This window comes from Camponotus vicinus, unplaced genomic scaffold (assembly GCF_025532165.1).
Source record: "Camponotus vicinus isolate PSW18456_S1 unplaced genomic scaffold, iyCamVici1.0 SCAF_9, whole genome shotgun sequence".
Lineage (NCBI taxonomy): Eukaryota > Metazoa > Arthropoda > Insecta > Hymenoptera > Formicidae > Camponotus > Camponotus vicinus.
Window position 1 is genome coordinate 1,125,210 of NW_028141981.1, and position 21,552 is coordinate 1,146,761.

Sequence of the window (21,552 nt, forward strand, 5' to 3'; positions counted from 1 at the left end):
AGTATAAATTTATCAAAGCATATAAAGCACATTTTGATTTAATGTTCTCAGATAAGTCACTAACTAAATGTTTTTTTATAGTTTTATTTTATTTTTTATTCGTGCGATGAAATAGATTATAAAAATGGAATATGATACAACTAGGATTTTTAATCTCAACAAATGTCTATAAAATAATCATCTTCAGGAAGGTATTGCTAATTGACAATTTAAAAAAACTTTACTTAGAGAGTTTTAAATTTTAAATTCATTGAATTTATTTGCAATTAACGTCCTGTATAAAATTGTGGATTCGTGTAATTACACGAATCTAATTAGATTCAAATTCTTTTTGAACGTCCTGATCAAAGAAATATGATATTGTGAAGGGTGTGTGTTCATTATGTCGTGCGTTCGTTCACGAGACACGCGTCGATTGCGTGCCTTAATTGGTCATCGGGAATATTCGGAGTCGAGACAATTAACAGTCACGTGGATAGCTTGGCTATTTTTATTCGTGAACAAACCTAACGTAGGACGAAATAATGTAATACAAATTTCGACAAGTCTCAGGACATGTTTGCAAATTTAAAATTTAAAAATTTTGTCAAATGTTATAGAAACAGATTTCTTTTTTAAAAAGGCCTTTTATGAGTTTAGAACGATCTTCTTAATTTGTCGGATAAATTTATCAAATATATGGTTCAATCAAATTCAAAAATATATCGATGAAAAATTATTGTATAAATATATCGATACATTTTGTTTCTGTTTATATATTAAACGAACAGATTTTTAAAGCTTTTGTAGTACTCAAATATTCATGTTGTATTATATCATATTTCTGAGATCATTGGAATCGTCAAAGACACAAGAGCAAATGAAATATGAAAATTGAACACAATTATTTATTAAATATTTACGTGCGAATGCAAAATAATTTTTGTCATTTATTTATCGTACACTTACTTCTATTTATCGTTTATATTTTGCATAATTATTTTATTTTATATTTTATATCATTTATATCTATTTTGTATTTTATATTTTATATCATTATTATCTCGTAATTTTTTAATGAGCCTTTTATCCGATTGAAACAAGTGTTGCGCGCGTGAATATTCATTCAAAATAGCAACTCGGAGAGATATCTTGCATCGGGAGATATTAATTCGGAATGAATCGCGCTAATATATAATATAAAATAATGTGTAATTTAAACACAATCAAACCTTTTTATGCATAATTTTTATCAATGGCGTATAATTTTTAAATTTCAAATTCCTATACGGATATGACGAGACTACATTTCCCGAGCAGAGCAGATCTCACAAGGTCTTACTCAATTTATAACTTATTACATACGAATTTATCGTTTATTAAAACGCATGAAAAAGATAGAAATAAGATGGGTAGAAGTAGTTTTTGTCCACATACTTACCAGCACTTTGGTGAACCGCCTCTCGAGCTCGATCGCGTCCGGCATCGGCTGTCTCGGCGCGCTGCGTACGCTGCCGCTGCGTGTGTGAGGTCCGCCCAGGCTGCCCATGCCCAGGCTGGGTTGACACGAGTGATGAGGCACGCCGGCCTTGACACCACCGACGAATACCTCGCGAACACCGCCATCGTCCTCGCCGCCGCGGCTCTGCACGATTCCCATACCTCCGTCGGTTTTGCACGCGCGCGCGCGCGCGCGAGCTGCTTTCGCGCCGGTATGCGATTCCTCGGATTCTCGGCCCGATGCAACCGCTGCTGCTGCTGCTGCAACGCGGCGCGACGCGACGTGACGTGACGTAAAAGACCGCGCGTCGACGATTGACGCGACTGTTAGCACGCACACATGTACACACACCACTTATCGCGCTGTACACACGCGTACACACTGCGGAAACGTCAACAACGGGCGCGAACGCGGCGGTACATCATCCTTCGCTACCTATCACTCCCGGCGCCGGTGAATATCTTTAGAGAGGGTGGGCGTCCAGGGAGACGAGCCGGGGTCTCGGACCGGGTCGTGCAACAGGTATCGCCGGACGGCCGTCCATCGCGAATACGGAGACTTCCACGAACTCTCACGGACGCGCGCGCGGCTTCCCAGCACCGACGTACACCATTCACCACACTCACCGGACAAAGCGTTTGCAGCATCTGCGACGATGCTCGCCGCCTCTCGTCACTGCCTTCCTCCTCCCACCAGACACTTCTGCCGCGCATGCGCGCTTGTCGATTGTGGCGCTATCTCGCTCGGCGCGAGATTCAAATGTCGAATCTCGCGTTCTCAACTCTATATATATATGTTTGTGTTGTGAAACGAGTTCTTTCGTATAAAATAAATATTTTCGGAGAATTAATAAAACGAGAGAGAGAGAGAGAGAGAGAGAGGGAGGGAGACAGAACGAATTGTTCGAAATGTTTATCTAGCTTTTATTTTACACGCGACATAATAAATTACTAGAAATACAGCTATGCAAAATTGTGTTCGAAAAAACTATTCCTTAACAGTTTCAGTTAAAATGCAGTAGCTTTTGATCGATTAATCGGGAACAAAAAAAGAAAATTTTCTCCATACTTTTAATAATTTACTCTAGCGTGCAAGCGATTTTTAATATGAAATATGAATCGGACTTGAAGGTACAATTTTTTGTGATTTTTTAAATATTTATTATGTTGTTATTAAAATTAATTAATATTTTCTATAATAATAATAATAATAATAAGTATAATCAAAATTTGACATTTCTTATTTCATTTTAAATTGCGCGGGTCTACCATATAATATATAAATCAATGGCTGCGGTCAAGGAGACGCTGAGGATGCTTTGAAACGTTTGATTGATCAATCAGGTTAAAGAAACTTTACTCCTTTTATTCTAATTGGTCGCTTCAAAGTATCCTCCACATTGACCACAACCAATAAGATGCGTGCATCTTTGTCCCAAGCTATTGCGCATGCGTAAAGAAAAAATCCTAGAATTATTGTACATTTCTATGCATGATGCATCATGTATGGCGTACGATGGTACGATCCATAATCATCCGTAGTACACAGTACGGCTATGGTAACCGTAGACTACAGTCGACCGCATTGTATACGGATACAGGTGTTGTGCGTTTAGTTGCTTTGTTGCGTCAACCTGTGCAATGTTTGGTTATTTTTGGACGGTTTTCGCTGGCGCATGTAATTCTCGTGACGCGTGAATTACAGCCGGAATTATGGCTGAATCCGAACAGAGAACCAAGGACGGTTGCAACACGACGAGGGAGACGATGGTCAAGCAAGAAAAGCGCGAGAACACGTTGACGAATGGCGGGAAGGGCTCCGGCGATGACGCTGACAGCCTCGAGGAATTGCCGCTCGATATAGGCGAGCACTATCTCGTTCGCAGATCCGACGATTCCTGGCGTGCGTAAGATCAATAACTAATAGCGAATTACGTAATATACACTAAATAAAAGTAAAATTATTCAAGTGCAAAGGCATGATATAAACACTTTGACTTGATGAGATAATGATAGATATTTTGCTAAATTACGGGATAATATCAATATTGAATATTTAATATCTGTCAAGATATTTATATTATGTGTTTTAACATTTAAACAGTTTCATGTGCATGTATAATTATAGAACTTTTGTATATGTCAGTACAGATGACTAAATTGCAGTTTTTTCAAGTTTTATTTACATACAAAAAAACTGACAATTAATAATTAATTTGCATTGTTATTTTGTAAATATTTCTTGCTCTTGCAATCTCTGGTTTTTTATCAATAGTTGCTAAGATTTTTGAAAGATAAGCATATTTTATCCGATTAGTTTCATATAATTACAAAATATTACTACAATGAAGAAAATTAAATTATAAAATTAATATATGTACATATATAAAATTAATACATATTGTATTGTATATTAATTATATATTATTTTTAAACAAAAAATAAATATTAGAAGATTGTTTATCTCTGTTTAATTATTATATATTTGTTGTCTTATTATTGTATAGATCCTGCTGAAATTATCCAAACACGTTACAATGAGAATGAAAATCATTATGAATATTATGTTCACTATGAAGGACACAATAGAAGATTGGACGAATGGGTGCCTCGTGACAGAATCATGTCCAGCAGGTTTGACATGAATGAAATAGAGCGGCATGATAGGAATTCTGGGACTGATTTGTTAGCAGACTCTTCTGATCGCAAAATTACTAGAAATCAGAAAAGACGCCACGATGAGATTAATCATGTACAAAAGGTAAAGAATAAATCTATACTTAAAAATAGTATTATCATAAGTGGAAGTTTTATTACTAGTTTTTTGATATGGATATTATATTTAACAAATTGTATTTTTATTATTTTTAGACTTACGCAGAAATGGACCCTACCACAGCTGCACTAGAGAAAGAACATGAAGCGATAACAAAAGTCAAATATATAGATAAAATACAAATCGGTAAGTATTATTGTCTCATTCATACATTATCATCCATTAATGCAAAAAGGATCTCATGATTTTCAAAAGTTTGTTTCTAGGAAAATATGAGATTGACACTTGGTATTTCAGTCCATATCCAGAAGAATATGGCAAGCAACCAAAGCTTTGGATCTGCGAATACTGCTTAAAGTATATGCGTCTCGAAAAAACGTACAGATATCATATGGTAATATATAAAAGAACTATTTATATTTCTTGATCTTTCATTAGGAGTGCATATGTATATAATAATAATATATTGTTTATTTTAGAGTGAATGCACTCATAGACAGCCAGTTGGAAAAGAAATCTACCGAAAAGGAACATTAAGTATTTGGGAAGTAGATGGCAGAGAACACAAAATATATTGTCAGAATTTGTGTTTGTTAGCTAAATTATTCCTGGATCACAAAACGCTTTATTTTGATGTAGAGCCATTTCTTTTTTATATTTTATGTGAGGTGGATAAACATGGTGCACATTTAGTTGGGTATTTTTCAAAGGTATGCTATAAATATTTAAGTAAATATCTTAAGTATCAACAAAAAATGAGATTGATTTTGACTTCACTAAAATTTTCAAGAAGTTATTCTTTTATTCTGCATCTTTTCCAAAAGTACTAATTATCTGTGCTATTAAGATTTGTTTTAAATATTTTGTAATTATCTTCTGCTTTTAGGAAAAAGAATCACCTGATGGTAATAATGTTGCATGTATCTTAACTCTGCCACCCTTTCAAAGGCAAGGCTATGGTAAATTACTGATAGCTTTTAGCTATGAGTTAAGTAGAATTGAACAAACAGTTGGAAGTCCAGAGAAACCTTTAAGCGACTTAGGAAAATTATCTTACCGCAGTTACTGGAGTTGGATTCTGTTGGAAATCCTTCGAGATTTTAGAGGAACACTTAGTATTAAAGATCTTAGGTAAAACATCAAATATATGTTATTAGTAATTAATTATTTCCACAGCAAAATACAAAAAGGCACGTACAAAACAAATCTATTTACAGTCAAATGACCAGCATCTCGCAAACTGACATTATATCAACACTACAAAGTATGAATATGGTTAAATATTGGAAAGGACAACATGTTATTTGTGTCACACCAAAATTAGTGGAAGAACATATAAAAAGCAGCCAATACAAGAGGCCACGTCTTACAGTCGATAGTAGTGCATTGAGATGGGGAGCACCACCTCGGAAGAACGTGAAACCCGGCAAGAAATAGCACTTAAGTGGGTTAATGTGATTTTTTTCTACAATAATATAATTATGACTTGGCGATATCATTTTAACATTCGATAAATAATTGAGCACATTAATTCAAACAATATAATATTTATAAATTTATAAGCCTCTTTGCAGAGCATTTGCAATCGTAATTAATATCAAACTTTTCATCTTATAAGCATCTATTGTGAAATAATTGGTCAATAGGCAACATATACTTGATAAAATATGTGCAAATAAAAAAAAGCATAACTCTTTAATTTTAACAAATTGTTAATATTTAGATTGCTGTGAAAATAAAATGTTAATTGTGTTTTTTAATCAGTGAAAATATGTATCTCACATTTGATAACAAATTTTCAGAAATCTTGACTTTAAGTGCATTTCAGTAAATAATACCTCTCACAGTATTAGACCATTCTAACTTTCGTATGTAAATTCGTTAATAAAGAATGTATCTATTTGCAGATAGAGAAGCATGTTTTTGAACGTATATACAAAACAAGAAAAAGTATTATAGCAATTATATTTTGGAGCAGGTAACTTTATGAAGTTCAACGACTGTGTCGAGGGTTGCTATAGCGGTTCCTGGTGCCATACAAACTCCATAACCACCATGTCCGTAATTGTGTACGATCTGCAAAAACAATATGATGGAGTCCATTTGTGAATACGTAACTCTTTTCATTGTCAAAGTACTGACTATAGTTTTATTAGAGCAATCACTGTGAACGATATTTCCCTCTCCAATTCTAGCACCGCCTTCCCTATGTGGTCGCAGACCAACTTCTTGTCGCAAAAGTTCTGCATCTTTTACAGATGGAACCAATGTTTCGCATCTTTCACGAATCGCTGCAGATTCATATGGACATAGTTTCATATTTTCGGAATCGAAGCCTCTCGATCCACCTAAAGTAACCATGCCATGAAAACCTGGAATAATATAGGTATCGAGCTCGCCGTAAAAGAAAGTTTTAATCCACGGAGCCTTTACCTGCATAGATAAAAAGCAAAAAAATGTCAATATAGCATTAATAAGCAAAGATGATATTGAAAGCATAAGATAGCATACTTTGAGCACTTGACCACGTATAGAAACAAGACGTCTGTCGTCGCATAATTTACGCGCTCCAAGTCCAGTGCAATTTATTACGATGTCAAATTCGCCAGTTAATTCCTTGAGGGAATTTAGTTCTTTTTGTTTAAAAGTAACTCCGTTTGCTAGCAATCTGTGGAAAGATAAATAATTCAAACCATAATTTCTCGACTGTCCATAGTTACTTGTCCATAATTATATCATTTACTTTTGCTTAATCCATGGAAGATACAAAGTGTTTTGTGTAAGAAGAGTTGAGAAAAATGATCCATATTTCCAATTGCCATTAACTAATTGAAATTCCTCCTCTGTCGCTCTTCTGTATACCGGAACTATACTTTCAAGCCAATGATTCTAATTGAAGTAGTTAAACTAATCAGCACAAATTGAAGCGACACATATATACATGTAAATATATATGCTTATGTGTGCTATAAATCTATATCGAAGAATACGAAGTCTAACTTACTCTTATAAATCTCTAACTTTTGATAAGAGAGTAGTTTTTTTAATCAATCTTTACCTGAACAGTATGTGGAGATGAATTAGCGAATATATATCCAGAAATATCAGTCACTCCAGCATAAGAAGCACAATCGGATTTTCGAATGTTGTCATAAAATTCGTAAGAATTTTCAACCCATTTTCTCGAAAAATAATTGATTATAAATATAAGATGCGATAAAAAAAATTGTGATACGAGCGATAGTAGATATCTCTTCGTACAAAGTCGAAATGTAGAATAAATATGCGTTATATGAGACTTCGAGAAAAATAGCTTTATAAATTGGAAAATCAACAACATATTTCAACCTTTTGAAATTTGAATAAGTTTTAACACGCGTAAAGTATCAAGATCACATTTTTATTTTTTTAATAGAATTTTTCAAAAAAGAAATTTTTTAAATATTTTCCATTTTTTTTATTTTCTCATTTTTATATCTCTAAGTCACTCTTTTTTCGGTTTTTCCAGACTATATTCGTATTATTATTTATATGTTAATTTTTTATAACAGTTTCAGAATGAAACACAAATTTCTCTGATGAGAAAAATTATATAATTTTAAAATTTGTTCTCAAGATCGAACATATACATTCATGTATATACATATATATCTTATGCTAAATTTTTTAACAAAATATAAGATATATATATGTTAGTGAAATAGCGGAAAACATTTATTACTTACTTCGTTACTTTTTCCTCATTAGAGCTACTGAATGAGGCACCAACTCTAAAAATTCCCGCAGCCACATGACTGACAATATTATCATAATCCGAAGCCAATATTGTTATATCAGCATTACGAAAAGATCCATTTTGCGCAATTATGGCAGTCGTTAATCCGACGATTCCACCACCAACGATAGCTACTTTCATTCCGCTTTTTCACACTGTGAATTAATAAAAGTAGCTACAAATTAAAGTTTAAGTATAGAATAAACTGCACCACTATTTCACAATTATCTTTGACTGCCGAGAATTATTGACCGATTTCTCGTACGCGTATGAGATATGATATACTTGGCAGTACTAGCAGTAAAGTTGTTTACAATACTTGTATGCGTTCTATTTGTGTCCAATGATATCAATTTTCTGCTGTTATCGTTATTAAGTATACTTTAATATCGCATACAGTAACTATTTTTTAATTACAAAGCGCAATATTTCACATATTACATATTTAACGTTTTTTTTCAAAAGATGCTGGAATTTATTTTGATATCCAATTATAAAAAAAAATAGAAAATAGTATTATAAAGTCAGTTGGTTTTATTAATGAGACTTTTTCGTAATGTACTATCTGTAATATATTCTTTTTTGTTTACTGAGCAAAGGCACAGTATCATATTGAATGACGTAAATATGCGTGTGATAATATTGAGCAATGTTATCATTTTATCTGCAATATATATTAATGTAATTTTTAATGTTATCTTATATTAAATCTTCTATAGATACTGCAAAATACTTTACAATTTTTCGCTGGAATTTCTCTAGAGCACTTAATGATAAATATATCTACCAATGTTGTACATCTTAAAACCTCTAAATACATGCCTCTAATTGCATGGAAGAAGGCATATAATAATACAATGATTGTTTTTATAAAATCAAATTTCTTTAAATATTTTTGTGTGTACTTTGTCATTACATATTAACGATAAGATAAATTATTAAATATATTTCGTGATAGTAAGAAAAATTGCACAGGGGTTTAATTTTAAGTCATATCATCTGCATTTGAGTCACGTGTATTTGTGTGACAATTATATATAATACAATGTATGTATACATTGCATTTTTTTCAGATATGCACTTATTTATAATAATAAATCTTGACAATTAATTACACTATATCCATTGCTATCATAACTTTATATTTGTTTCTCGATATCGAAAAATATACGAATATATACGAACTAAATTATATATTAGTGTAATATCTCCTCATTAATAGAAAGCTGTTTGCAAAAAGAATTTAAAAGCATTTTCTGTTAATAAAAACGCAGATACGTTTATTTTTCAAAGATTGTCTTGTAAAACTTGTGAAAAGTGAAATAAGAATAAAAGAAAAAAAGAAAGAATGATTTTTAAAATTTAAACATTGTTAGATGTAAAAATTTTAAATAGATAAGAATCAGAGTTTAAGAATTCAAAGAAGAAGATTCACTTGCACAAAGAGGAAGAGAAAAGGGAAAGAAAATAACTGTCTGTTAATAAAACAAAAAATCTTTCTGTTAACAAGGAAATACTGTATAAGTTACTAAAAATTACGGACGCAATGGATTAAGATTTATAACGATCTCTTTTGGTCGGGAGAAATAATGATCATATTTACAAGTGCATGTTCTCCGCAACAACGTTTGTCTTTTCTACTTTTAATTTTGTTATTGAAGTATCAACTTTACCATAATGTACAATTTTCGCTTTGACTATCCAATCCTCAAATCTATCATTACGTCATGAGAAAAAAATGGTATCAAAAGAATTCGCAAAATGTGTGCTTGATTGAATCTTAAGCTTTACTGCAAGGTTGGATGGTATAGTTTAGCGGAGGAGGCGGTACCAGAAGAGGCAATGGAGTCGGCGGTGGTGGAGCTTGAACAGATGTCAAGGTGGGAGTTGTAGTCTGCGGTTGTTCGATTGTTCGAACCGTTGTATTGTAAACGGAGAGATAGCTGGGCCAGAGATGCGGTGGCGGTGGAGAACCAGGAGGCGGCGGCGGTGGCGAACGATCATCCATTTCATCAGAATCATCCATCATCATGGCTGTCAAAGGGGTAACGCGCGGTTTTTTCAACTTGATTATCTTCACCTGCAAAAGTATAAAAGAAAAAAACGTTTTAAGCAATACAATTAAAAAATACTTTTTCTTTTCTTTAAATTTTCTAGAAATTAAAGAACGATAAATCGCGTATACCTTGACTTTCTTTTTTGTTTTTGGTAATCTTGTTCTTTTTTCTTGCTTTCTACTCTTCCGTGAACTGTAAATTTTGTCTTTTCTCAAATCCTTGAGCCCTTCACGTAAATCTATTCTTTTGGGAGGTGGTGGTGAAGGCATGTCGCCTTCACCGCCGCTGGGACTTGTACCTTCACCAGGCTTTATACCATCAGCAAATTGAACCGATTTTTTGTTTGTTTTTTTCAGTAGTCTTGCTGTTTTACCAGATTTGGCATCGAGTCCCATATCTTTGTTACATTCGTTATTCTTATCCACCTCCTCGTCATTGTCGCTATTGCTCTTGATATCGTTATCTGTATCCGCTAAATCATCCAAGTTGCCATTGGGAATTGAGTCTCTTCTGAAAATAAAATAATTTATTTATAGTGAGATAAACTACATGTTAATAAAATAAAATAATTTGTAAATTGGTGAGATAAAATACGAGATTTGAAGAATAGAATTCGGAGAACTGATATTTAAAAAAATATTAATGCTTACGAACCTAAATCCTGGTGCAATCAAAATGCCTTTTAATGGCGGAGGTGGTAATTCTGGCCATTCTTTTATAGTTTCGATTTCCGCTTGATCTTTATTCATATCAGCAGGCATTGTCACTTCATCAACTTCGGTTCGTTGATTAATCATTTGTGACGATTTCTCGTCATCGTCATTATCATCTTCATCCTCATCCTCCGCTTCTTCTTCCTCCTCTTCATCATCTTCCGCTTCGGCTTCGGCCTCGTCTTCATCGTCATCTTCGTCTTCATCTGCGGCAGCGTCTTCGTCTTCCTCTTTTATAGATGCTGTTGCCTCCTCTTCTTCTTCTTTTATAGAATTATTTTGGGATGGGGATTCAGCTTCGGCTTGTTCTTCTCCTTCTTTTAACGCTTTTAAAACCGATGGATCCACAACAGAACCTTTACGACGATCCAACAAGATCTCACCTGCTGGTCGCGAAATATTATTCTGTTCCAGTAATCGCAGAGCTCGTCGATTAATTCGCTCTATTCTTTTGCGTTCTTTCTCTTTTCTGCGTAACTCGCGTAGTCTTTTACGCTCCTCCCGCTCTTTGCGGCGTGTCTCGAGTATAGCTTCATAATTATACACGGGTTGGACTATTTCTATAACGCAAAAATCTTTATTGTTAAGTAATAAGTGAAATATTCGAGATAAAAAGATATAAGAATTGATAGTTTATTTATACGTACTTTGTGATTGAATTTCATTTCTCGGAAACACTGTTGCTGCTGCAGGAGGAATTGGGACTGGTACGGGAACAGGTATTGGCAATGGTAGCTGCAATGGAGCAGTAGGTGCGACAGTCGGGACAGGAGTGAGAGTATTCGTACCGGTAGGGGGAACAGGCAATGGGACTGGAACAGGAACGGGTACTGAAGACATGGGAACTGAAGACGCCGACGGCGAAGGTGTCGGCACTGCTGAGGAATACAAAAGCCCATTCGATTGATCCGCGGTCGTCGATTGGCCGCCGCTCCAATCTAACGACGTGGGTACTACTTGGAGAACATTACCTACGCGGACGACCTGACTAGATCCGGACCGCACAGGTGGAGTCGTACAGACTGCAGGCACTTCTCGTCGTGACGATTGTATTCCGTTGAAGTCAGCAGGGACCACTTGTAAAACATTTCCAACCTTAACATACAAGAGAAATAATATTTATAAACTTTCTTTGGATAAATGGATAAATACACACAGACATACAATACACGCACACAAACATATGTAAAGATATAAATCAAGTACTTGTAGAACAGTAGGCTGTTGTCTGTACATCATTTGTTGTTGCTGTTGTTGTGGAGGAGACGGATATGCGATAACATTAGGATTGAAATTAGGATAATCTGAAGATACTCCAGTGGATTCTTTATTATGTTGTTTCTTAATACCCAATTCTAATTCTAATCTGAAAGAAATATATTATATATTATATATGATATTGATTCTAAATTGATTCTATATTAAATACAGTTGAAACATGTTTGAACAAAAGTGCAACAGATAACACAAAATTAATTTTATTTTAAAAACAAGAAAACGGATTAGGAAGAATCTGGCGTAAATCCTTACCTATCATCAAGGGATAAGCGTTTTGGAGAACTAGTGGTTGATTCATCTATACAAGGAGGATAAGTTAAATTATTTTCTGTGTAATAATATTCATTTCCACCTTCAATTTCATTTAGATATTGGAAATTTGCTGCATCCATATTGCCACTAATACCCATTTCTGAATCTAAAATATTCGTTCCCGATGCAACCCCCGACTGAACTATAGTCTCTATACGTCTACCTCTTTCACCACAAAGTTTTCTGTTTTCATCATCGTCCTTTCTTTCCCTACTTATTTCATTCAGTCTACTCCTTCCAGGCGAGGGAGATCTATAAAGAATTGTCCAGATTTATGCCAAAACAAGAAGACATCTTAGAATTTAATTGCAAATTGAATTTTACCTGGAAGACCGCAATTCGGACATTCTCAATCCACGTTCCTGGCTTCTCAATCTTGACATAGAGATCGATCTTGCTCTGGATCTTAGGTCTAATGGAGATCTGCTTCTTGATCTTGACCGTGATCTCATCCTTGGTCTTGATCTTGATGTTGATCTAGAACGTGATCTAGATCGTGTCCGCGACCTCGATTGCGACCAAGATCTTGAACGCGATTTGGATTTTCGTCGAAATCGTTCCTGTCGCATTGGCGAATATCTCGAACGCGGCGGTGTTCGATTTCGTAATCTATGTCCATAACGATCAGAAATTGAATCTTTATCCTTTTCCCATTGCCAATCTCTTCTTGATCTACCTTGACTAAAAAATGAAAAATTTCTTATGTTTTTCACACAGACACTCGTATAAAATAAAAGTATGTTTGACGAAGATTTCATCACATAATGTTTTCTCATCAACGTTTTAATCATAAATTCATTTAATATATATGCACACAACACAAATTACGAATACCTTCTTCTATATTTCGGCAGCGGTTGGGGCGAACATTGTGTCATGTCCCTTTCCAGACTTTCTTCTCCATAATACGTTCGATCGTCACATTCGGCAGGCAGATCTTGTCCAGTGGCATAAGAATCCACAGATTCATTGCCATCTCGCAAGATATTGTTATTTTCATACTGCCAAAATGCATGACCTAATTCTTCTGTATGAAATCTGTAAAGATATTTTACATATTCATATCCTCAATCCATACATTGCGACATTATAAATAACATAAGTCTAATGCTACAAGTTCTATCTTTATTTTATCTCTTTTATAAGTTATTAGTGAATTATTAGTGTATAAAACGTTCAGATATATAAATAATATTTCCAAGGAAATTGTTAAATAATACCTGTTATCTCTATATTTTTCAGATTCCATCGTTCTCTCTCTTAACAACTCCATTGGATCATAAGATCTGACATCTTTCTCACGATCTATATCCATGTTATCATATCTTTTTCTACCCCAATCTTCACGATTACCTTTAGAGGATATAGAACCATGCTTCTTGAAGTTATCTATAAGTGGATAGAAAAAAACAATAATATAATAATTTATTAAAATTAGGGTAAAAATTTGTTCAGAAAGAACAATTGCATGCTCTTATTAAGTTATTTCTTACCTTCATTATAAGAGCGCGGTGAAGATCGCATGTATCTTTCTCTTCTCTCATCTGTTCGCGATCTATTTGATCGCTCATCGTCGTATCTCATCTCTCTCTTTTTCTCTCTATCTCGCATACTGGTAGTAGCCTCGTCTTTCCTCTTCGGGCTCTTGCTGCGACTTCTGCTCCAACTGTGACCGGGACTTCTACTGCCGCTTCCTTGCCGTTCCCACGAGGCGTATGGACTGCCGCTCCTTTTTCTCTTTCCTCGTGAAGGACTCGATTTTCTTCGGCTATCGGCGAAGTCCGTTTTGAAACTTTTATTGTCTCTTTTGTCGGACTTTTCTCCATCGTCAGATCTCCTTTCTTTCTTATCTTTACTGTAATCGTGCGAATATCGTTTTTCGCTTTGTTTCTTACTAGGACTTCTTTTCCTATGTTCTCTAGGAGATCGTACATCCGATGGGACGTTAATATCACTTAGATTTCGACTTGTTTTATATTTTTTTACGTCATCGCTCTTACTTTCTTTGTTGTTGTAATTTTCAGACTGTCCAGATCGAACGGAGATTGGCTTTTCCGAAACTGGGGATTGTCGTATTGCTATTATCGATGATTTGGAAGCCACAGCGAATTCAGTTGTATCTAATAATTTGTCGACTTTGTTAATACTTTCCGCATTATACGTTGATTTAAATTGATCCACTGATTCTTCATTCGGCAATTTTTGAATATCATTTTCTAATACGTGTGATTCTAGCAGTTTCTTTTGTATTGTCAATAGTGCCGCCGCATGCTGAACAGGATCTTGTAACGGTGCCTCTAGGATACGTTTTGTCGGTTTTATTTGTTCATTAGTACGTCGTATCAGAAGCTGTTTAGGAATAAGTTTAAGTGCGGTTTTTTCTGTATTCGTTTCATCATCTTTTATATGTGTTGCCGAACTTATGCTTGAATTTTTAACACGTTGTTTACTACGTGATCCTTCTGATCCATATTCGGCAAAAATATCCATACATACTGACTGAGAGTGTGCTTCCGAACACAATACATTTATCGATAAATCATTAAACAAGTTGTCAGTTTTTTTAATGTCAAATTTATGAGCGGAGCTTTTATCCTCCAGTTGTACTTTGTCCAAAATATCTTCAATCTTTTCTTTTGTTATATGTTTAGTATCACGCAGTTTTGTTAATTGCAACGGTATACCAGCAGTATGAATTGATAATTCTTCTGTTGCAGTCAACATCTCTTTTCTCCTTTTCTTACAGGGTAAAGAAATAGAGCTACTGCTGTCATTAGATCCTTCTATGTCCTATAAACAAAAGAAATAATTATTTATATAAAGAAACACTATATTATATTAATTGTACTAATATCCAAATAAAAAAAAGTATTAGAGCACATTCAGACCTTGGCAGAAAAGCAGAAAGCAGAAAAACAGAAGCCAATCAAAATTCGCGCTGGTAGTAACAGTTTCTACTTTTTGTCTTTCTCACATACTGCTTACTAGCATAGCGCGAGTTCTGATTGACTTTCTGTTTTTCTGCCAAGGTTCTGAATACGCCCTTAAACTAAAAAGTTAGATACATTGAAATTACATTGAATTACATTCATAAGAATTTGGTCAATATTACTCGACATTATTATTTTGTCACATATCAGTTTGACTGACAAAGAAAATTTGATTAAAATTTTTTTATTTAGAGAATTTTTTACCAAATTGCAGATTAATTTATAATCTTTTTATTTGGATATATTTTGTACATGTAACATTACTTATATGCAAATAAAAATACTTACTTGAGACTTTTGAGAAAGCGCTGGAGAGCTAGGACTATATAATTCTATGGTTTTCTCTGTAAGTTTTTTCAAATCCAACATTTCTTTAAACTGATCTCTAGCTTGATGCTCTTTGGTAGATACAATCTGCTCATTGCTTGTTTTCACAGAAATTAAATTTTTCACTGATGTGTCTTCTACATTTTTTGTTTGCATCGGTCTAGTTGCCATTTCCTCTGCTGTCCATGTTCTTTCTAATGATTCTCTATTTTGCGATTTTTTATGATAAAAATCTATCAGATCAGATTTAACTGATCTCTCTTTATTTGAGTTCTCTGAATAAGTTGCAATATGTGAATCTTCTTTTTCCGTTTCTTCATGTTTCTGTTCATATTTATTAATCTTAGACCATTCTGGATATTCTTCCTCCCATATATCTTTAGTTTCCGATTTTTCTTCAGAATGCGAACCCATATCCCAACGACTCTTTCTAACTCGCTTAGAACCAATTGATTCAAGTTTTATTTCCTTATTTGAGTCTTCCTTGACACTTGTATCGTCACTTGATTTAATCCATTCTTTCTCTATCCCGACAATGTCATTACAGATTTCTATTTCTTCATTATTCTTACATAAAAATGATTCTTCTTCTATATCCCAATCATCCTTTTTATGCTTATTTTTCTGTTTTAAGAGCATCATCTCTTCTTTTTCACCTTCTTCTTGTTCTTCTTCCCATATTCTTATTGCACACAAACGTTCCTGTCTCTTTTTCATTTCTTTCGCACTTTCCTTTTCTATTGCAATATAAGTATCCGTTTTTTCATCATATCTGACTTCCTTTTCCATCTTTTTTAATATACTTTGATTGCTTTTTCGTTTACTCACAGTCAGATCTGTTATTGCTATTGCTTCCAAACTATCCACTTCCCACTCATCAGCTAGGAGTTGTTTTTGGCATACCTCTTTTTCAAGCTGTGTCAAAGATGGTACATTCAATGTATCAAAATCTGTTTCTCCCCATTTTTCTTTCTTCTGTTTTTTTTCCAATTTTTTTGAAAATTTAACTTCGTTTTGTATTATTTGCTGATTAATACGCTCACCTTCTCTTTCCCAGTCTGCAAGAAACTCAGTGCTGCTTCTAATATCTTTCTCCCTTCTCTTTTTTCTTTTCACATCAAGTTCCTCATCTGATCTTTCTTTTCCTTCTTGAATTTTTTCTTTAGATGATCTATCTTTGTCTTGCATATCTCGGCTACGTTTTCTTTTCCTTCGATGTGTGCTTTTTTCAGAGCTATCTATCTTTCCCAATTCGCCAGTATGATCCTGGCTTGATTCACCATCATTTGACTGCAACGTAATCATGGAATCTACTTCCCATTGCTTCATGCATTCATTATCATGTACATTCATACTAGTAATGGTTTTTCTCGTTGATGTGATTTCATCAGTTATTTTTTTATTTTTAACCATAGTTTCTTCTTTAACCTTCTTTATTGAAGTTTCTGAGTGTAATATCTTTGTCTCGCCTGAAGATGAAGCAGGAGACTTGGATATGATCTTGCTTATATCTCCGTTATTAATAGATTTAGCTTCTTTTTTCTTCTTCTTGACCTTCTTCTTTTTCTTTATACGTTGGTCTGGTTGATCTGAATCGCTGCTACTGGAATCAGTAATCATCTTCCTCCTTCGTTTTTTCTTTGTTCGTGCGCGTTTTGCCTTCTTTTTTTTCTTTCCAACTGTTTTCTTCTTCCGCCTTCTTTTCCTTTTCTCGTCCGAGCTACTGGAATCGCTGCTACTACTGCTACTACTGTCTGTGCTATCGGAGTCTGAGGAAGACGAATTACTCAATATTTTCCGTTTGCGTTTCTTTCTTTTCTTTTCTTTTTCTGAGTCTGAAGAGCTAGTACTACTAGACGAATCACTGCTGGACATTACTTTCTTTTGTTTTTTCTTTTTCTTAATTTCTCTCGATTCAGTATTCTCGTCACTTAATCGTTCAACTTTGATTCTAACGTTTTCCCAATCACTAGGTATTGATTTAGAATCTTCAGATTCGTCGATGCTGTTTGTGTGCTCAATTTGCATATTATTCTCATCGTTAATCTGTATTTGACAATCTGTGGATATAGTGGACTCCTCACATTCTGTACTCTTTATTGATTCTTCTAAAGTTTTATCTTTTTTCTCTTTCAATGGTATTTCGATATCCGTGTTATCTTCTGCCAAATTAGATTCTATATTGAATTCATGATAACTATGTGGGGAAGCAGTTTTAGCAATGTTTTTCTTTGGCAAATATTCCTTAGTTACATCAGTTACAGTGCATACCATCTTCATAAATTGTTCATATTCTGAAGCTAGTTTTTCATCTCCAGTGGATTGTAAAGGAGATTTCGAAGCTTCGTCATTTGTCGTATTGTCGATTGTCTTTTCACTAGATTCATTATCTTCTTTAATGTCTTCAGCATTAGTATCAACTTTATCTTCATCAATAGTGCTAGAGGATGTGGAACATCTCTCTTCTTTTAAAACAAAAAATGGTCTATCATTATTTCTATTAGGATTTCAACATTTGTTATAATATTGTTTCTATTATAAAAAGTCACTTACGTTGAACCACAGAAATGTGTAATTTATTTATTGGTTTTTCAATCTCTTCTTTTTTTGCACTGACAGATGTTATTTCTTCATCTTCGCTGTCCCATTTTGACTTAGGAAGTTGTACAGTCACTTGCCACTTAGTATCTTTGTGATACTTGGTTGCATTTATTTGTTGATACCAATTACGCATTTGTGGCGTTATGTCTTCTGTATCAAATCTGCAATTATATATAAAGATCTGGAATAGATAAAGAAAAATTTCAATAGAAAATTATTGTTGAATAAACATTGTGATATACTGTGATGAAGATGCTTCGCATATGTCTCGTATTTTTTGACGACGTTCCGGAGACACAGCTTGTAGAAGTTGAGAAGTGCATAAGAAAAGGGAAGTGCGTGGATTTTCACAATACAATAATTGAGCTCCCTTTGCTCGTTTTGTCGTTTTAATCGACTCAGGTGGATATTTTTTAGGTCCATCAAGTCCTTCAACTATTAGAGCTTGACGTTTGAGATGATGATTATTTAACATTAACATATGTTCGAGATGACGCGCATAATCTTGTGCTGTTCTGAAACATATTAAAATACATACATACATATATATATATATATATGTGTGTGTGTGTGTGTGTGTGTGTGTGTGTGTGTGTGTATATATAAATCTTGAATATATTTAATTTTTATAATTGTGCTATACCTATTTCTTACAGATCTTTCTGTATTTTCACGTCTTCTAAGATGATTGATGTCATCAAGAGTTAAACCAGATTTTTGTAATTCCATCCAAGATTTACACTTTGATAATTCTTTTTCTTTCGATCTATCTTTATCTTTTTCCTTCTTGTCCTTACCTTCAGCTTCCATTTCCAACATATTATTTCGTTTGTCTTTTGTATTCTCTTTCTTACTTTTTGTTCCTTCTCTTTTTTCTTTTATCTCTTCTCGTTTCTCTTTTTCATTTTCTTTTTTATCCTTTTCTTCTTCTCTCTTATCACGGCTTATATCCGCTTTGCTATCATCTCGTTTATCTTTATCTTGTTTCCTTTTCTTATCTTTTTTACGTGTGTCTCTGTCTTGAGATGATTTTTGTGTAGAATGTTCAGTACTTTCATTTCGATCTTTTACTTCTCGATTCGAGCTACCTTTATCAGTTTTGTCACGATGTCGGTGCCTTAAAAATTATAACGAAATATAGAAAAAAATAATAAACATATTGCATAAGTATAAGAATATTAAAAAGGAATGTGTTTATTTTATTATTAAAAATATCGTTCTCTTTGTACCTTTCTGAATATTTTCGGTTTATTGTTGATCTATTTTTACGAGATTCGTTTATTCCTTCGTATTTGCTTCTTTTCCCATGCTTTTTACTCTCCAGTAAATCAGATATATTCTTGCCAGTGTGATTTTCGTCTTCCATACTTGCTATAAAAAGGTTTTGTCATTGTATGTCTGATATTTGTTATGACTATTTAAAAATAATACCTGCTGCCATAGATGCCATGGCTAACATTTTACTTTTAGATTCTTCTCTTCGAATTTCTTCAATTGCTAGGATCTTTTCTTCTGTAAAAAAATTTAAAAAAGATTTCTATATCTCAATTACAAAATTAAACACATATTAGCTTCATAATGTTTAAACTATGTATTCTATACATATTCTTTGAAAAATTTAAACAATATTTTATTCCTTACAAATCCATAAAAATTTAAATTTTGTAATTTAGTAATTTAATCTTATAAATTGTTGCATAGAAAAATTTCTAATAAATTGTATAAAAAAATTTAATATTTGTCAATTTTTTTCAATGCATTAGCTTATATGATATATCATAGATAGTCATAGATATAATAAAAATGATAATTGACATATTACATATTAAAATATGTGATATTTTATATTACATACCTGTCTTTTTTCGTGATTTATTTGTATTTGTATCATCTTGTGTTGTTTTATCTTTTGTTTTTAAAACTCCAGTGGAATGCTGCGAATTTGATTTAATTTGGGACTTGGATAATACTTTAAACTGATTAGCAAATGCCATTAATCGTTTTTTTGCTTGAATTTTTCCAAGCACTGGTTTTACTGCCTTTGGACTCTCTAATCTAGATGTATCTCCATCGCTTATTTGTCCTTTGGTGCTCTCTGGTGTTTCTGGCATTTGTATGTCTGATAAGCAAATTGAAGTATCCGGAGTTGGTTCTTCCGGTACATAAGCATCTTTTGATTGGGTGGTATCATTTGATTGGGTGTCATCTTTTTCTAATTTCATTGCACAAAGTAATCATTTATAGTGGCAAATTAAATGTATTTATACCAGTAAAAAATATTTCTTACCTGAAAGAGGCACCCTTTCTTCCTCTGCCATTTAGAACTTTAATGTCTATTTAAGTTTTATCTATCTGAAAGTTATATTATTCATATAATCTCATTAAATTTATACAATCATGCTAAGACTAGTTTTATAATAGTATTCTTTTACAAAAAAAAATCTTAACATATATTATACATCATATATATGATTCAGAGATTCTATTCTACAGAAAAGGAACATAAATAATATTAAATATATTAAATATATTATAAACAATATATTAAACAATAATATATATATATTTAGAGTACAAGTGTATAAAATATTATAAGTATCTGATAATAAATACAGAAAATTGCACATTTAATATTATGTAATTAAATTAAATAATATTCTATGTAGATTAATTGAAATAATTTATTTCTACTTTCTCTCCTACTTGTTTATCATAATTAAAGATAAATATGCAAGTAGATGTATATAAATTACTATCCAGGAAAAATATAATTTTAATAATACTTGTGATACAGACATATAGTATATTTGATAGTATAGAGTAACGTGAGTTTATATATATGTTTATTTACACACTTGAGTGTGTGTATAGATTATATGAAAAAAATTTCACATAATGGGGAGATGTGTATATATGCAATTTCTTATATGTGGTATATATATCTTGATTTAATATCTTACCACGTAATTTGTTTATCTAAATCGCTGAGAGACGCATTTAAACAGAGATTTTGACGTAAATGTGCTTTGCGATTTAAAATGTGAACGCACGATCACTGTAAGCGTATTTTTTGCAACAGTTCCCTGCTTTTACCGAAGTCAAACGAAACTAGCGCACGACGGACATACTCGACATATTGTCCAAGGTGCAGGCTGCTCACCGAGCGGAAAGCTCAACCTAGCTAAATAACACTAGCTCTTATACGTAACTAGAATTTTTGACTATATTCTTTGACGTCATTTGA

The 21,552-nt window shown here is 33.3% G+C and overlaps 4 protein-coding genes across 13 annotated transcripts in view; 1 reads left to right on the forward strand and 3 right to left on the reverse strand.

The window, feature by feature from the left end:
• Positions 1-2,137, reverse strand: part of Frl (formin-like protein) — a 49,112-nt gene extending 46,975 nt beyond the window's left edge. For all 3 annotated transcript variants that reach the window (XM_083109436.1, XM_083109437.1, XM_083109438.1), the window contains exon 1: positions 1,421-2,137. In XM_083109436.1, coding sequence (XP_082965562.1) covers positions 1,421-1,639 — 219 coding nt within the window. In that variant the 5' untranslated portion in view covers positions 1,640-2,137. The remainder of the gene's footprint in view (positions 1-1,420) is intronic.
• An 874-nt stretch (positions 2,138-3,011) lies between these two features.
• On the forward strand, positions 3,012-6,365 carry Mof (males absent on the first). Of its 2 annotated transcripts, XM_083109520.1 has the most exons (8): positions 3,012-3,382; positions 3,987-4,240; positions 4,351-4,441; positions 4,522-4,649; positions 4,735-4,965; positions 5,142-5,386; positions 5,473-5,699; positions 6,163-6,365. In XM_083109520.1, the coding sequence occupies exons 1-7, from the start codon at positions 3,193-3,195 to the stop codon at positions 5,690-5,692; spliced, it is 1,359 nt and encodes a 452-aa protein (XP_082965646.1). In that variant the 5' UTR covers positions 3,012-3,192; the 3' UTR covers positions 5,693-5,699; positions 6,163-6,365. The 2 variants fall into 2 exon arrangements, with proteins under 2 accessions (XP_082965646.1, XP_082965645.1); XM_083109519.1 differs by lacking the exon at positions 6,163-6,365 and having other exon boundaries at positions 5,473-6,015.
• Positions 5,400-9,500, reverse strand: Daao1 (D-amino acid oxidase 1). Of its 4 annotated transcripts, XM_083109524.1 has the most exons (6): positions 7,981-9,500; positions 7,314-7,437; positions 6,999-7,144; positions 6,767-6,923; positions 6,398-6,688; positions 5,400-6,331 (listed from the first exon to the last, which is right to left on the reverse strand). In XM_083109524.1, exons 1-6 carry the CDS (start codon positions 8,169-8,171, stop codon positions 6,218-6,220), a joined length of 1,023 nt encoding a protein of 340 aa, XP_082965650.1. In that variant the 5' UTR covers positions 8,172-9,500; the 3' UTR covers positions 5,400-6,217. The 4 variants fall into 4 exon arrangements, with proteins under 4 accessions (XP_082965650.1, XP_082965649.1, XP_082965648.1 ...); XM_083109523.1 differs by having other exon boundaries at positions 5,400-6,688; XM_083109522.1 differs by having other exon boundaries at positions 6,398-6,923.
• A 142-nt stretch (positions 9,501-9,642) lies between these two features.
• On the reverse strand, positions 9,643-21,466 carry LOC145977471 (uncharacterized). Of its 4 annotated transcripts, XM_083109517.1 has the most exons (20): positions 21,269-21,466; positions 20,596-20,660; positions 20,164-20,520; positions 19,740-19,820; positions 19,538-19,679; positions 18,952-19,425; positions 18,551-18,823; positions 18,261-18,469; positions 15,669-18,172; positions 13,884-15,180; positions 13,611-13,779; positions 13,225-13,428; positions 12,715-13,071; positions 12,554-12,642; positions 12,331-12,376; positions 12,007-12,166; positions 11,448-11,895; positions 10,742-11,375; positions 10,216-10,597; positions 9,643-10,110 (listed from the first exon to the last, which is right to left on the reverse strand). In XM_083109517.1, exons 2-20 carry the CDS (start codon positions 20,624-20,626, stop codon positions 9,811-9,813), a joined length of 8,157 nt encoding a protein of 2,718 aa, XP_082965643.1. In that variant the 5' UTR covers positions 20,627-20,660; positions 21,269-21,466; the 3' UTR covers positions 9,643-9,810. The 4 variants fall into 4 exon arrangements, with proteins under 4 accessions (XP_082965643.1, XP_082965641.1, XP_082965642.1 ...); XM_083109515.1 differs by having other exon boundaries at positions 12,331-12,642; XM_083109516.1 differs by having other exon boundaries at positions 10,742-11,360; positions 12,331-12,642; positions 21,269-21,465.
• Between the last annotated feature and the right edge of the window lie 86 nt (positions 21,467-21,552).

Bases quoted from the DNA above. Each gene is read 5' to 3' on its own strand.
- LOC145977471 (XM_083109515.1), bottom strand. From the start codon at position 20,626: ATGGCAGAGGAAGAAAGGGTGCCTCTTTCAG. The intron at 19,821-20,163 runs GTATGTAATATA...ATTTTTTTACAG, and splicing joins TAAATCACGAAAAAAGACAG to AAGAAAAGATCCTAGCAATT. The intron at 10,598-10,741 runs GTTCGTAAGCAT...TTTTATTTTCAG, and splicing joins TTGATTGCACCAGGATTTAG to AAGAGACTCAATTCCCAATG.
- Mof (XM_083109520.1), top strand. From the start codon at position 3,193: ATGGCTGAATCCGAACAGAGAACCAAGGACGGTTGCAACACGACGAGG. The intron at 3,383-3,986 runs GTGCGTAAGATC...ATTATTGTATAG, and splicing joins CAGATCCGACGATTCCTGGC to ATCCTGCTGAAATTATCCAA. The intron at 4,442-4,521 runs GTAAGTATTATT...GTTTGTTTCTAG, and splicing joins TATAGATAAAATACAAATCG to GAAAATATGAGATTGACACT.
- Daao1 (XM_083109521.1), bottom strand. From the start codon at position 8,171: ATGAAAGTAGCTATCGTTGGTGGTGGAATCGTCGGATTAACGACTGCC. The intron at 7,438-7,980 runs GTAAGTAATAAA...TTATTTTTCGAG, and splicing joins AATGAGGAAAAAGTAACGAA to AAAATGGGTTGAAAATTCTT. The intron at 6,924-6,998 runs GTAAATGATATA...ATCTTTCCACAG, and splicing joins CTTCCATGGATTAAGCAAAA to ATTGCTAGCAAACGGAGTTA.